The sequence below is a fragment of the Gossypium raimondii genome, chromosome 10 (assembly GCF_025698545.1).
Source record: "Gossypium raimondii isolate GPD5lz chromosome 10, ASM2569854v1, whole genome shotgun sequence".
Lineage (NCBI taxonomy): Eukaryota > Viridiplantae > Streptophyta > Magnoliopsida > Malvales > Malvaceae > Gossypium > Gossypium raimondii.
The window spans coordinates 58,429,373-58,443,166 of record NC_068574.1 but is presented as its reverse complement, the minus strand read 5'-3'; the positions used below and the strand labels follow the sequence as shown (position 1 = coordinate 58,443,166).

At 35.3% G+C, this 13,794-nt stretch overlaps 2 protein-coding genes across 4 annotated transcripts; one reads left to right on the top strand and one right to left on the bottom strand.

The window, feature by feature from the left end:
* Nucleotides 1–6,929: 6,929 nt before the first annotated feature.
* LOC105775675 (uncharacterized) lies at nt 6,930–7,880 on the bottom strand. Its single transcript, XM_012598163.1, has 2 exons — nt 7,533–7,880; nt 6,930–7,367 (listed from the first exon to the last, which is right to left on the bottom strand). The coding sequence occupies exons 1-2, from the start codon at nt 7,878–7,880 to the stop codon at nt 6,930–6,932; spliced, it is 786 nt and encodes a 261-aa protein (XP_012453617.1).
* Nucleotides 7,881–10,020: 2,140 nt separating this feature from the next.
* On the top strand, nt 10,021–13,794 carry LOC105776864 (probable LRR receptor-like serine/threonine-protein kinase At3g47570). Of its 3 annotated transcripts, none has more exons than XM_012599805.2 (3): nt 10,021–12,874; nt 13,008–13,439; nt 13,553–13,794. In XM_012599805.2, the coding sequence occupies exons 1-3, from the start codon at nt 10,102–10,104 to the stop codon at nt 13,564–13,566; spliced, it is 3,219 nt and encodes a 1,072-aa protein (XP_012455259.1). In that variant the 5' UTR covers nt 10,021–10,101; the 3' UTR covers nt 13,567–13,794. The 3 variants fall into 3 exon arrangements, with proteins under 3 accessions (XP_012455259.1, XP_012455260.1, XP_012455258.1); XM_012599806.2 differs by having other exon boundaries at nt 10,022–12,874; nt 13,559–13,794; XM_012599804.2 differs by having other exon boundaries at nt 10,022–12,874; nt 13,008–13,794.

Here is a 13,794-nt window from a genome sequence, read left to right as displayed (position 1 = left end):
AGAGAAACAAATGGAAACATCATCCGTATTCCGTACTAAGAGATAAATAATTTTTAGTAAGGAAAGGTTGAAGTTGTCAAACAGCAGAATCAGGATAGATTTGAGGATTTTATTGTACTTATTTGATAAACTATAAAATCTAAAAATTTTATGGTAGAAAGGTATTTGAGTCTAGTTTCGAAAACATCAAGTGGATCTTAATTTGGAATTCTGTAGCTCAAGATATAAATAATTTAGTGACAATGACTCAAGTAGACAACTTTGAATGAACATATAAGTAAATAGTGAAAATATATATGAATATTTAACTAGCATGAGTTACATTAAAAATGGATCACACGACCAAGGCCAATTTGGACCGAGTGGGCCACACGAGCACACACGAGCATGTGGGCCCATTTTTACCGGAATGATTCTAAGGTTGCACGGGTCACCCAAGTCAACTGTGAACCTACTGTAAGGTCGGTAAGCACTACTTAGACCCCTAAATGTGTGAAATTGATTGAATGATATTTGTACTGAGCATGTTAATATCTGAACTGAATATATGTACTGAAATTGCATAATAGCACATCATCCATGGTATGTTGCATTGCATTGGGTTGGGGGTTATTATTCGGAGGAAGTGTACTGATTACTGGTAGCTCAGCTGCAAACTACTATTTTGTGCCGCATTCGGTACTACTTGGAGTGTAGGGATGGGTGGGTTGATTATATCCCCACATGGAGTGTAGGGTTGGACGGAGATGGTGTGTAGAGGCTGGATGGGTAGGATTTTGCTACTGCCTAACTATTACTGCTACTGATACTGTGATGGGCTAAGGCCCTACTACATTTTTGACACTGTACTGAGATGGGCTAAGGCCCAAACTGTCATTGATACTGAAAAAGGCTTAGGCCCAAGACTGTTTAACTGTGCACTGTGAATACTGATTATTTGTTTGTTTCTGTAGGATTACACACTGAGTTTACGTAAACTCACCCTTTTTGTTTAATGTGCACAGGTAATCCCGAGACTTAGACGGATGAGTGTGATGGAGGACTCAGCGGTGACCACAATAATTTTTGGACTTCATGATTTTCAATTTACGTTTTATGATTTAATTATTATTGATTATTTGTGTTGTAATTTATGGACCCTCTGGGACTTTGGTTTTAAATTTTGGGTTTTTATTTATTTATTTTACTTTATGGATTTATACCTGCTGGTCGAAGAAAATTCGATTTTCAAAAAGTTAAAGTAGTTTCTAAACACATGATCACTTAGACTGTTTTATTAAAGCTTCTGCAACAAGGGATATCTCAAAATAAATGTTTTAAATGAATAAAGATGACTTCCTAAGTTCTAACAAAGGTTTACTAAAGATAATAACATGGAATTTTTTTCAACGTAACAACGAGGTTTCAAAAACACTATCGTGTGACATTGCCAGATACAACCATAATGTTTAGGCTGGGTTTAGGGTGTTACACTTTTAGCATGTGAGTAATCAATCCCTTCAGATTTCATAATATGGGAGACATATTCCAGTTTTCTTATTGCTTGGAGGACTAATTAGCTATTGTTATAATCAACGTCAATAATGGTGGTAGGAATTATTGTAAAGTAATAAACGAGGAAAATAAGAACACGTGCTTTACGTGAAAAACCCTTATCGAAAAAAATCATGAGTAAAGGAGGAGAAATTTACTATGTTGAAAAACACATCATACAAAAGGATTAAACAATCTTGTTATAATAAATATCTAGTAGAAGAAGTATAGTCCTATATGGATTCAACTTGTGCAATATGGTCCGTACAGAGCCCCCTATTTTGTCTCTCTATTTTATTTCTTTAACAAGTGACGGATCCGAGTTACACAATTCTAACAAGTATGAAGCAAGAACAACACAGTTTCCCACTCATATTGGATATGTATGGGGCATGCGAGAACATGCTAAAAGAAAAAGAAATCGATATAGTGTCGTCGATTGCCAGACCATTTCGAAGGTCTAATTATGTCTTTTAGCTACAGGTACTGGTTGATCACTGGCTTGTAAATTTATTATTATGTTTATTGCTTAACATTGTTTGATTTAGATGAGGTGTTTTCTTGTCTAAGCTTTATTTGGTACTCAGTCCTAGAGAAATGAAATTTTGGCTCCGTTTGTTTCACTGAAAATGACTTCCGGAAAATGATTTCTGGAAAATGACTTACTTTTCTGGAAAAGCTAATGTTTTCTGGTGTTTTGATGAATATGTGTAAAATATTTTCTTTTGTTTGGCAGGTTCTTTAAAAATATTTCATAAAAGTCATTTTCAATTAAAACAACATGCATTTGAGATTTTTTATATTTTTTCATTGTTTAATTGAGTTTATTTTATATCTATAATTTTATATTTTACATTGTTTTTACATATATTAAAAATATTTTGTTAAATTTAGGTTCATTGCAATGATTATTTTTAGTTACATGACTACCAACTGAGTATTTTTTTATTTAAAATGTGACTTTAACAAAATTGACAAAAAAATCAACAATGTCGTGATTGGACTTGATTTTCAAATCAAAAGTACGAAACTAAATTGCAAATTTGTGAAGATTATATAGACTTATAACATATTTTAACATTTATACTACAAAAATTTATTATTAATATATTTATAATTGTAATAAATATTTAGTATTAAAATATTAATATTGATATTTTCAATAATATGTGAATAATATTATTTAAAATTATTATTTTAAAATTTACAATTAATATAAAATTTAAATATTAAATAATTTATTAAAAATAATAAATTATATTAATTATATTAATAATTTATTATATGACTAAATATAAATAATTTATTATATGTTTAATAATATTAAAAATATAATATTTTATATTAATATTTTAAATATTTTTAAAAAAAATAAAATTTATTATCAATATAATAATATTAAACTTGATTTAAGTTAATTTTAATATAAAAGTAAAATTATCTATTGAGGAGCTCTTTTTCAGAAAATGACTTATGCTTTTCAAAAGGGTAAGTCATTTTACATGTAAAAAGGCTTATTTTCCGTTCACCTGTAAGTCATTTTTTGTTGACCAAGCTGTTTTCTGTGAAACAAACATAAGAAAATGCAAAAAACATTTTCTGTAAAACCTTATGCATTACTCATTGCTCGAGAAATGGCATTTCTTCAAGGGTATTGACCCAAGAACTAGAATGAAGCAAAAAATCTGGTTATCCATCAGCTATCAAATGACTTTGGAAATAGAAACTTATATTTTCCATAATAATAATGAATGGAGAAAATTTAAACAACAATAATGAATGGTGGCTCCACAATTAATGTGAAGTGTAGAAAGTGGTGGCAAATTACATCAATTAGTTGATTAATGAAAGTTCAGCATTGAATTGCCATACTTTTCTAGTGGGAAAGATGTCTAACGTTTCATGTATATCATCTATAGCTTATTAATTGGGGAATATGACTTTCTTTATGGGGTATTCATCCAAAAATCACGCTAAAGAATTTTTGTTAATTTAAGAAAATTAAAATAGATTAAATGAAAGAGGAATTTACTTGTTTCTTATATTTTTATATGATTTTATAGATCCAACTATTAGGGTAAATCCAAACAAAAATTGAAGTGGAGAATTGAATTATAAATTTTAAGAGATTAAAATATAATTTTATCATGTATTAATTTATAATTACATTATTTTTTAAATGACTTAATAATTTTTTTTCATTTTGAGGGACAAAGTACAATTTAACCATATATTAATTTGTAATTTGATCATTTCTTAAAGTTGCATAGCAATTTTTCGATTGGGGGCTAGGCCCTAAAGGTGTTGGAATAATGAACACAGACAATGAAAGCAAAAACAGTTTCTTGAGCTCTAAGGCTCGAGACTTGCACAGCAAACAATAACAGAATTAAGCTTTTATGAACCAAAATGAATCTAAAAATTGAGAGAGTATATGATGAACAATTCTTGAATGAAATTTCATTAAAATGAACAATGGCATAAAGCCAATACAAATACTAGACATGAGCTGGTAAATAAGATACAAAATCATCACCTGATCACTACCTAACTCCACTAATAACCTTGTAACTTACAAAACATGACTTGCACACATAGGTAAGCTGATTTATCAGCTTATCAGCACCGAATCATCAAGTACAATATGGTTTGATTTCAACTAAGTTACAAAACACCAATTTGAAAGAAACAAAACAAAATAGTAGCTCGATCCTCAACTGCAACTACATGGCTCGGGTTGTTTCTGATGCATCATGGCAGTATGCTAGCCAGCTTCAACACTCCTCCTTGGATTGCATGCTGCAAACCCCCAGTCTCTTTCTCAAGTATTCGGATCTTGATACACTAAGGGGCTTTGTCAGGATATCAGCTAATTGATCCTCAGAACTGCAATGAATCAGTTTCACCTCATTAGCTTGTTCCATTTCCCTAACAAAATGAAACTTAATCTTGAAGTGCTTTATTCTTCCATGGAACACTGGATTCTTTACAATTGCAACAGTAGACTGGTTGTCACAGTTGATCTCTATTACTTCACTTTGGTATAGATTCAAGTCAGCCATGATCTTTCCTAGCCAAATGGCTTGGTTAACAGCATTAGCAGCTACAACATACTCTATCTCAGTTGTTGATTGAGCAACCACTGTTTGCTTCTTTGAACACCAACAAAAAATGGCTGAACCAAGGGTAAATAGATACCCTGAGGTGCTTTTCATGTCATCTATTGATCCAACCCAGTCATTATTAGCATATCCAAGCAACTTCAAGCTTTCAGCCTTGGTGAACAACATTCCAAAGCTCAGTGTACCTTTGATGTACCTGAGAACACTTTTGGCAGCTTGATAGTGCTTCTCATTACAGTAATGCATGAATCTGGATAGCAGACTTACAGCAAACATGATGTCTGGTCTGGTGGCAGTTAAGTAAAGCAAGCATCCAATCAAGCTTCTATAGGTTGAATCACAAACCTTCTCACAATCAGCATGTCTTGATAGTTTTTCTCCATCAGCAACTGGAGTGCTTGTTGCCTTGTAGTTCAACTTGGAGAATTTGTTTAGAATTTTTGAGGTAAATGCCTTCTGACTTAGGAAGATCCCTTACTGAGTTTGGGACACTTCCATACCAAAGAAGTAGGACAATTGTCCCAAATTAGACATCTCAAACTTTCTCTCTATTTTGCTTTTGAAATATATCAGCATTTCACTGCTTTCCTGTTACAAGCAGGTCATCAACATAAAGTGACACTACAAGCTGTGTTTCACTTCTTTTCTTCTTCACATATAAGGTAGGCTCACTGATGCTTCTCTCGAACCCCAAGCCTGCTAGGTAGCTATCGATTCTGTCATATCAGGCTCTTAGTGCCTGTTTCAAGCCATATAAGGCTTTCTTCAGTTTGTACACCTTGTTTTCTTCACCAACTACTTTGAAACCTCAGGTTGCTCGATACATATATATTCTTTAAGAAAACCATTGAGAAAGGTTGACTTTACATCAAACTGATGTATTTTCCACTGCTTTTGTGCAGCCAAAGCAACCAGCAGTCTGATTGTGTCTAGCCTGGCTATTGGTGCAAATGTTTCAAAGTAGTCAATGCCATACTTTTGACTGAATCCCTTCACTACCAATCTTGCTTTCAGCTTGTTTAGACTTTCATCAGCATTGTGCTTGACTCGAAACACCCACTTCACTCCAATAACATTCCTGTTAGTTGGTCTATCAACTAGCTCCCAAGTATGGTTCTTGTGAATCATGCTCATTTCATCGAGCATAGCCTATTTCCATCCCTGTTGAGCTTCAACTTCTTCAAAACAACTTGGTTCTACTGCTGCCACTTCAGTTCTTTCATAAATTTCATTCAAAGGTCTGGTTCCCCTGACTGGTTCATGGTCAATGTCCATTTCAAGATCATTTTGATCAGCTTCAATCTGATCAGTTAGCAAATCCTTAGCAACAGCCTCTGGTTCATTTTTATCCCAATTCCATCTAGCCTTCTCATCAAACACAACATCTCTGCTTGCAAAGACTTTGTTGGTTGAAGGATCTAAGATCTTGTAGGCTTTCTTCACATTGCTATAGCCTACCAGGATACCAGGCTATGCTTTCTTGGCTAGCTTATCCCTCTTAACTGCTGGGACATGTGCATAGCATAGGCAGCCAAAGACTCTCAGATGAGTCAGTGATGGTTTAAACCCGAACTAAGCCTCAAATAGAGTTTTGTGAGCCAATGCCTTTGTTGGCAGTCTATTTTGAAGATATATAGCAGTGTTAACTGCCTCAGCCCATAAGGTTTTGGGCAAATTTCTCTCAAACAACTAACATCTGGCCATATCCATCAGGCTTCTGTTTTTTCTTTCACTAACACTAATCTGTTGTGGTGTATAGGTGTTGGTGAATTGATGCTTGATTCCTTTTTCATCACAAAAACTCTGAAACATTGCTGAGGTATACTTAGTCTCATTGTCTGACCTCAATTTCTTCAGCTTGCATCCTGCTTCTGTTTCTGCTACAGCCTTGAACTTCCAGAATACTGTGGCCACTTCTGACTTATGTTTCAAGAAGTAAATCCAGCAATACCTCGAGTAGTCATCAATAAAGAGAATAAAATACCTGCTATCATTCAAGGATGGTGTTTTCATAGGGCCACACACATCAATGTAAACCAACTGCAGTTGTTGTGAGGCTTTCTAGGCCTTGTTCAAAGGAAATGGTAGTCTGGCCTACTTTCCTAACTGACATACTTCACAAACCTCTTCTTTTTCAATAGAATTTGTGAAGTTTTCAACTAAATCCTGTTTGGTTAGTTTGGCCAGTGAGTTGTAGTTGACATGGCCTAACCTCTTGTGCCACAGCTTGGATTCATCAAGCACTGCTGTATAGGAACTATCTGAGCTTTTATTCTAGTCTACCACAAAGCTCCTATTAGCCATGGTTACTGACATGAGATTGGATATATTTGGATCACCGATCAAGCATTCTTTGCCTTTAAACACTACTAAATAGCCATTCTCTAGCAACTGAGCTATACTTAGCAAGTTTCTGTCAATTTCAGGTACATACAAGACATTTGAGACAACTTTGTTACCTGTTAGAGTGTTAATCAACACATCTCCCTTGCCTTCTGCCTTGATGAAGTGTCCATTTCCAACATTCACCCTTGTTTTGAAGCTTCTATCAATGCTCTTGAAAATTTTAGCATTGGAAGTCATGTGGTTTGTGTAACCACTGTTTATCGGCCACCCTTTTGTGACTTTTCCTTTGGAAGCTGAGCAAGACACTGCAAAGACTTGCTCCTCATGGTCACTACCTTCTTCTGCCACTTGAGCTTCAGCTCTTGGCTATTGAGATTGGTTTTGTCTTAGTTTGCCTTTGTTTCTACAAACTTTCTTAGAATGACCCATCTTTTTGTAGACTTTGCACTGGACATCAGGCCTAAACTAGCAACTTTCAATTGGATGACTGATTCTTCTGTAGTGTGGGCAAGGTGGATGCCTCCTTGCTACTCCATCTCTTCTTGGCTTATCAGACCAAGGTTTTCTTCCTTTGTAGCCTGAAAAGCTCGAGCCAGGCTTGCTCTTAGCTTGGAAAACACCTTCTTGATGCTCTTCTTGCCTACTGTCTCTTCTTTGCTCTTGTGGATAAAGAGAATTGATTAGCTCTGTTAAAGAGATGCTTGTCAGGTCTCTTGAATCTTTAAGGGATGAGATCTTGGCTTCATACCTCTCTAGTAAGGTTGAAATGACCTTCTCTACAACTCTAGCTTCATTAAATTGGTCCCTAAGCAGTCTGATGTTGTTTACTACAGCCACAATTCTATCAAAATACTGCTTTACTGTTTCTTCCTCATTCATCTTCAAATTTTCAAAATCCCTTCTCAAATCTAGTAGTTGCTACTGACTTGTTCTTTCTAAGCCTTGAAACTCCTTCTTCAACTTATCTCAGGCTTGCTTTAGTGACTCACAAGCCATGATTCTTGTGAAAATCACATCAGACACACTGTTTTGAATACAGGACATAGCCTTGTGTCTTTTGGTTCTTTCATCTGTATGCTGCTTGATTTGAGCCACTGTGGGATTGGCTCTCAGAGGTGCTGGTTCAACATTTGAGTTAACAACCTCCCACAGGTCGAATGCCTGCATGTAGGTCTTCATTTTCACTACCCAAATGTGGTAGCCTTCACCATTGAACACTGGTGGTGGTGCTGGTGAGAATCCAGATGAAGACATGGTTTCTTGGCTTGAAGAATAACAGGTCCACTGAGAAATATGCTCTAGATACCAATTGTTGGAATAATGAACACAGACAAAAAAAGCAAAAACAGTTTCTTGAGCTCTAAGGCTCAAGACTTGCACAACAAAAAATAACAGAATCAAGCTTTTATGAACCAAAATGAAACTAAAAATTGAGAGAGTATATGATGAACAATTCTTGAATGAAATTTCATTAAAATGAACAATGGCATAAAGCCAATACAAATACCAGACATGAGCTGGTCAATGAGATACAAAATCATCACCTAATCACTACCTATCTCCACTAATAACCTTGTAACTTACAAAACATGGCTTGCACACATAGGTAAGCTGATTTATCAGCTTATCATCACCTAATCATCAAGTACAATATGGTTTGATTTCAACTAAGTTACAAAACACCAATTTGAAAGCAACAAAACAAAACAGTAGCTTGATCCTTAGCTGTAACTACATGGCTCAGGCTGTTTTTGATGCATCATGGCAGTATGCTGGCCAGCGTCAACAAAAGGCTTCCTTAAATTCGCCCTATCAACAGTTGAAGTTATATTTCTTCTCTCATTCTTCAACTTGCAGGGTTTAAACTTGCTTAGTTTAGCAACATCAAGCCCTGTAGTTAGACTAAATGACATTGATCGACAAGCTTTACTCCAGTTCAAAGCCAAGATAACTAGTGATCAACTCAAGATTATGGAGTCCTGGAATAGTTGCATTCACTTCTGTCAGTGGCTTGGTGTTAAATGTGGTCGCAAGCATCAAAGAGTCACCAAGTTAGAATTGAAATTCCTCAAACTCTCCGATTCTTTATCACCCTACGTTGGTAACTTGAGCTTTCTGAGGGAGTTGAGTCTTGTGGGAAACAACATCTACAACCAGATTCCTCAATAAATTGGTCATCTAAGAAGACTGCAAACATTAGACCCCATCAAGGGATACAATATTTGTAATAATTTATTCAATTTATTTTGATGTCTAAATATTTAAATTTTCAATATTAAAAAGAGAAATTTAAAATTTTTGCTAATGGAATAAACAAATACAATTTAACAATTTTTGTATATTATTTTAGTTTCTACCACTTTTTTACTTTAATCCTTAATTTTATTTTACCCCAATCAATACTTAAAAAAAATATATTTTTTTGGTAGCCAAATGAAAGCAACCTAAAGTTGATAATCCAAATTGCAAGGATTTCATTTTCGGTGACCAATATGAAAGCGCCCTAAAAATTGAGTGACCAACTAGGTAGTTTACCCAATTTGATATTAGTATATGGTAAAATTGTACTTTGGTCCACCCAAAAATGAAAAAATTGTTTTAGTCCCTTAAAATTATAAATATATTCACTATTAAAATGATAAAAATTGTATTTTTACTACTATAAAATTAAACAATCTAATTACAAACCCTCCAAACAAATTTCCTGGCTTATCCTTACCTCCAAATTTGGACCTTCATTGTAAAAAACAAAAAATATAGTATTTACTAGGCGTATTGGGTCAGTTTCTGCCAATTTACATATATGAAAATTAAACAAAGATGATTAGAAATATCGTGTTGAACCATTCCTGATTAATTGTCAATGGTGGCCTCCATAGTTGTGACCCTACTGAAACTATCCAGCGTTTACTTTGAAGTCTCCCATTGTCATTTTACTATATATGAAATCAATGTTTAATTAAGTAAACATCATATCTGCAATAAGTTAAGGAGCGGTGGCCCATGCAAATGGTACCCAAAAGTCTGAACCAATTAACGGCAATAGAATACGATAATATCATATTTCGAAAACTACTTATATATTGCATTCTAGTTCTTGATGATGAACCAACCACTCTCAAATACAAATCAATACCATCAACTAATAGATTGTTTCAGGTTGATGGAGCCATCAAAAAAGCATTTTGAAGCATCTAGCTCTTTTTTCTTTGTTTATGTTCAACTAATTATAATCCTTCTCTCATGCTTTAACTTGCTTGGTTTCACAACAGCAACCCCTGTAGTTAGAGGAAATGTCACGGATCAACAAGCTTTAATCCAGTTCAAAGCCAAGATAACTAGTGGCGGGCTCAGGATTATGGAATCTTGGAATAGTTCCATTCACTTCTGTCAATGGCATGGTGTTACATGCGGTCGCAAGCATCGGAGAGTCACCAAGTTGGAACTGCAATTTCTCAAAATCTCAGGATCTTTATCACCATTCATTGGGAATTTGAGCTTTCTCAGAGAGTTGAATCTTTCGGGAAACAACTTCAATAATCAAATTCCTCAAGAAATTGGTCGTTTAAAAAGACTCGAAACATTAGACCTGAACGGTAACTCTATTAGTGGTGAAATTCCATCCAATTTGTCTGCTTGTTCTAAGCTTACATTAGTTTATATGGAAGACAACCAACTGACAGCAGAAATACCTGCTTTGCTTGGCCTCTTGTCAAACCTGAAATTCTTGTTTTTATACAACAACAGTTTGAGAGGGAGAATCCCACCTTCGTTGGGGAACTTGTCATCCTTGGACACACTTTATTTAACACGGAATAGATTAACTGGGACTATACCTAAAGCTCTTGGACAACTGACAAATCTCAAGAATTTCGCCATTGGTGGAAATGCAATCTCTGGTATTATTCCTATCGAAATGTTCAATCTTTCTAATATTAGAGCCTTTGATATTGGTCAAAACATGATTCAAGGTACTCTTCCTTCCGACCTAGCAATCACTTGGCCGTATGTTGAGTTTTTTTCTGTATCGGGAAACCAATTCTCTGGGCAAATCCCAGTTTCAATATCCAATGCCTCGAATTTGGAAGTCCTTCAATCTTATGGTAACACGCTGGATGGAAATGTACCTTCATTAGAAAAGTTGGATAAATTGTTTAGGCTTGAACTAGGAGGAAACCATTTGGGACAAGGGAGAGAAGGTGACTTGAACTTCGTTTGCACTTTAGTCAACAATACCAATCTAGGAATTCTATCTATAGACAAAAATAATTTTGGAGGGGAATTTCCTGAATGCATTAGCAATTTTTCTAGCACCCTTCGGGGTTTAGATATTAGCCAGAACAATATATTGGGAAAAATCCCGGATGGGATTGGAAATCTCATCAATTTAGAGGCGCTAGACGTAGCACAAAATAAACTATTAGGACCCATCCCCTTTGATATTGGAAGGCTTTGGAAGCTAAATACATTTAACGCTAAAAGTAATTTTCTCTTTGGGACTATTCCCCATTCTATTGGAAATTTAACAGAGTTAATCGAACTCTATTTAGATTTTAACAATCTTCAAGGCAAAATTCCTTCGAGTCTAGGTAAGTGCCAAAAGTTGCTTTTATTGGGTCTTTCTCATAATAATCTTAGTGGATCAATACCCCCTGAAATACTAGGACTATCATCCTTGTCCATTGTACTAAGCTTTTCGTCAAACTCTTTTACTGGTGAGCTTCCTGTTGAAGTAGAAAAACTGAAAAATCTAGGTCAACTAGATGTTTCTCACAACAGGTTATCTGGTTTGCTTCCAAACAACCTTGGTAGTTGTGTAAGTCTGATAGCGCTTTATTTGGAGGGCAATTTGTTTGAAGGGCCCATTCCTCCATATTTGAGTTCATTGAGGGGCATTGAGGCATTGGATGTATCCAACAATAATCTTTCAGGTGGTGTTCCAGAATTTCTTGTAAAGTTCACGGCATTAAAGTATTTAAATCTCTCTTTCAACAATTTTCAAGGAGTGATACCAAGTGACGGTGTGTTCAAGAATGCAAGTGCTATATTTGTTGAGGGAAGTAGTAAGCTTTGTGGAGGCATCCCTGAGTTACACTTGTCAAGATGTAACTCCAAAACATCATCAAAAACTTCCGTTAAATTGAAAATTGCAATTGTTGTTGTGATTTTAGGAGTGACTTTGGTTTTCACTTGTCTTCTCATCTTGTGGTTTAGAAAGAAGAAAGAGCAGCAGCCAACGGAAACTTGTGCCAAAAACTCATTTTTACAGTTATCGTACCAAAGCATCCTGAGGGCTACTAATGGATTCTCCATACAAAATTTGATCGGTTCGGGAAGTTTTGGTTCTGTATACAAAGGAATTCTTGAAGGGACTGAAGCAGCTATTGCAGTAAAAGTGCTTAATCTTATGAATCGTGGAGCTTCCAGGAGTTTCTTGGCTGAATGTGAGGCCTTGAAGAATATTCGGCATCGGAATCTTGTCAAGGTATTAACAGTCGTTTCAGGTGTCGATTATCAAGGCAATGATTTTAAGGCATTGGTTTATGAGTTAATGGAAAATGGAAGCTTGGAGGGTTGGTTGCAACCATCTGTCAGAATGAATGAACCGATGATAATGACAAACCTGAACTTCTTCCAAAGAGTTAATGTGGCCATAGATGTTGCTCACGGGCTTGAATATCTGCACCATCATTGTGAAACTTCAATCATTCATTGTGATATCAAGCCAAGCAATGTTCTACTCGATGGGGAAATGATTGGCCATATAGGTGACTTCGGCTTAGCAAAAATCCTTTCTACAGACAGACTTATGTTTGCTGCTAATCAGTCAACCTCCCTTGGATTAAGAGGAACTATTGGCTATGCTCCACCTGGTACGTTCACTTTATTCATTTCTTTCATTATTTAAAAGAAAATATGCAGTCTAAAAGTAAGTGGTTTTTGTATACTTAGAAGGTTTTCCTCTGCAATTATTTCTATATGTAATTTTTGATTACTTAATTGTAGAATATGGCATGGGAAGTGAGTTGTCAACAAAAGGCGATGTGTATAGCTATGGAATTCTCTTGCTACAGATGTTTACAGGGAAAAGGCCAACTGATGAAATGTTCAAAGAAGGTTTAACTCTTCATAACTTTGTCAAGGCAGCTATTTCCGATCGAGTGATTGAGATTACAGATCCTATTCTTCTTCAAGAGAGTGTCAGCGGAGGAACAATCATAGACATCACTCTCAATGAAAATCGCTTGGGAAATGACAGACACCTTTGGTGCTTGAATTCGATATTTGAAATAGGACTCACTTGTTCCACTGAATCACCAAGTGAACGGATGGACATGAGTGATGTTGTTACCAAGCTTTGTTCTATTAGAGACAAGCTTCTCCGTTCAACTCGATTATATCGTGGGATTAGAACTGCATATGATGCTAAACCAACAGGTAATAACGTCTTCTTATCATAGCAAAATACTCAATCATTTCATCACTTAAAGCACATTTCGACTACTTCTCTGATGACATGATGTGCTTTAAGTAAATCCTTGCTTCTTAAGTTGCAGGTATCTAAGGTATTGTATGGATGACTTGAGATGCATAGGTCTGGTAAAGTGCTCGCTGTTCTCTATTGTTCACATTTCCACTTGAAGAAAAGAGAATAAATATGGAGTTTTTCCAGTACTAGATCATCGTCAAATCAGACTTAAGTAACAATGTTGTAATTCTATTCTGGATCTTATTGTATCAATAATGTTATTGAACATGTCAATCAATATCTAATCATGGGAAGTTTATGCTA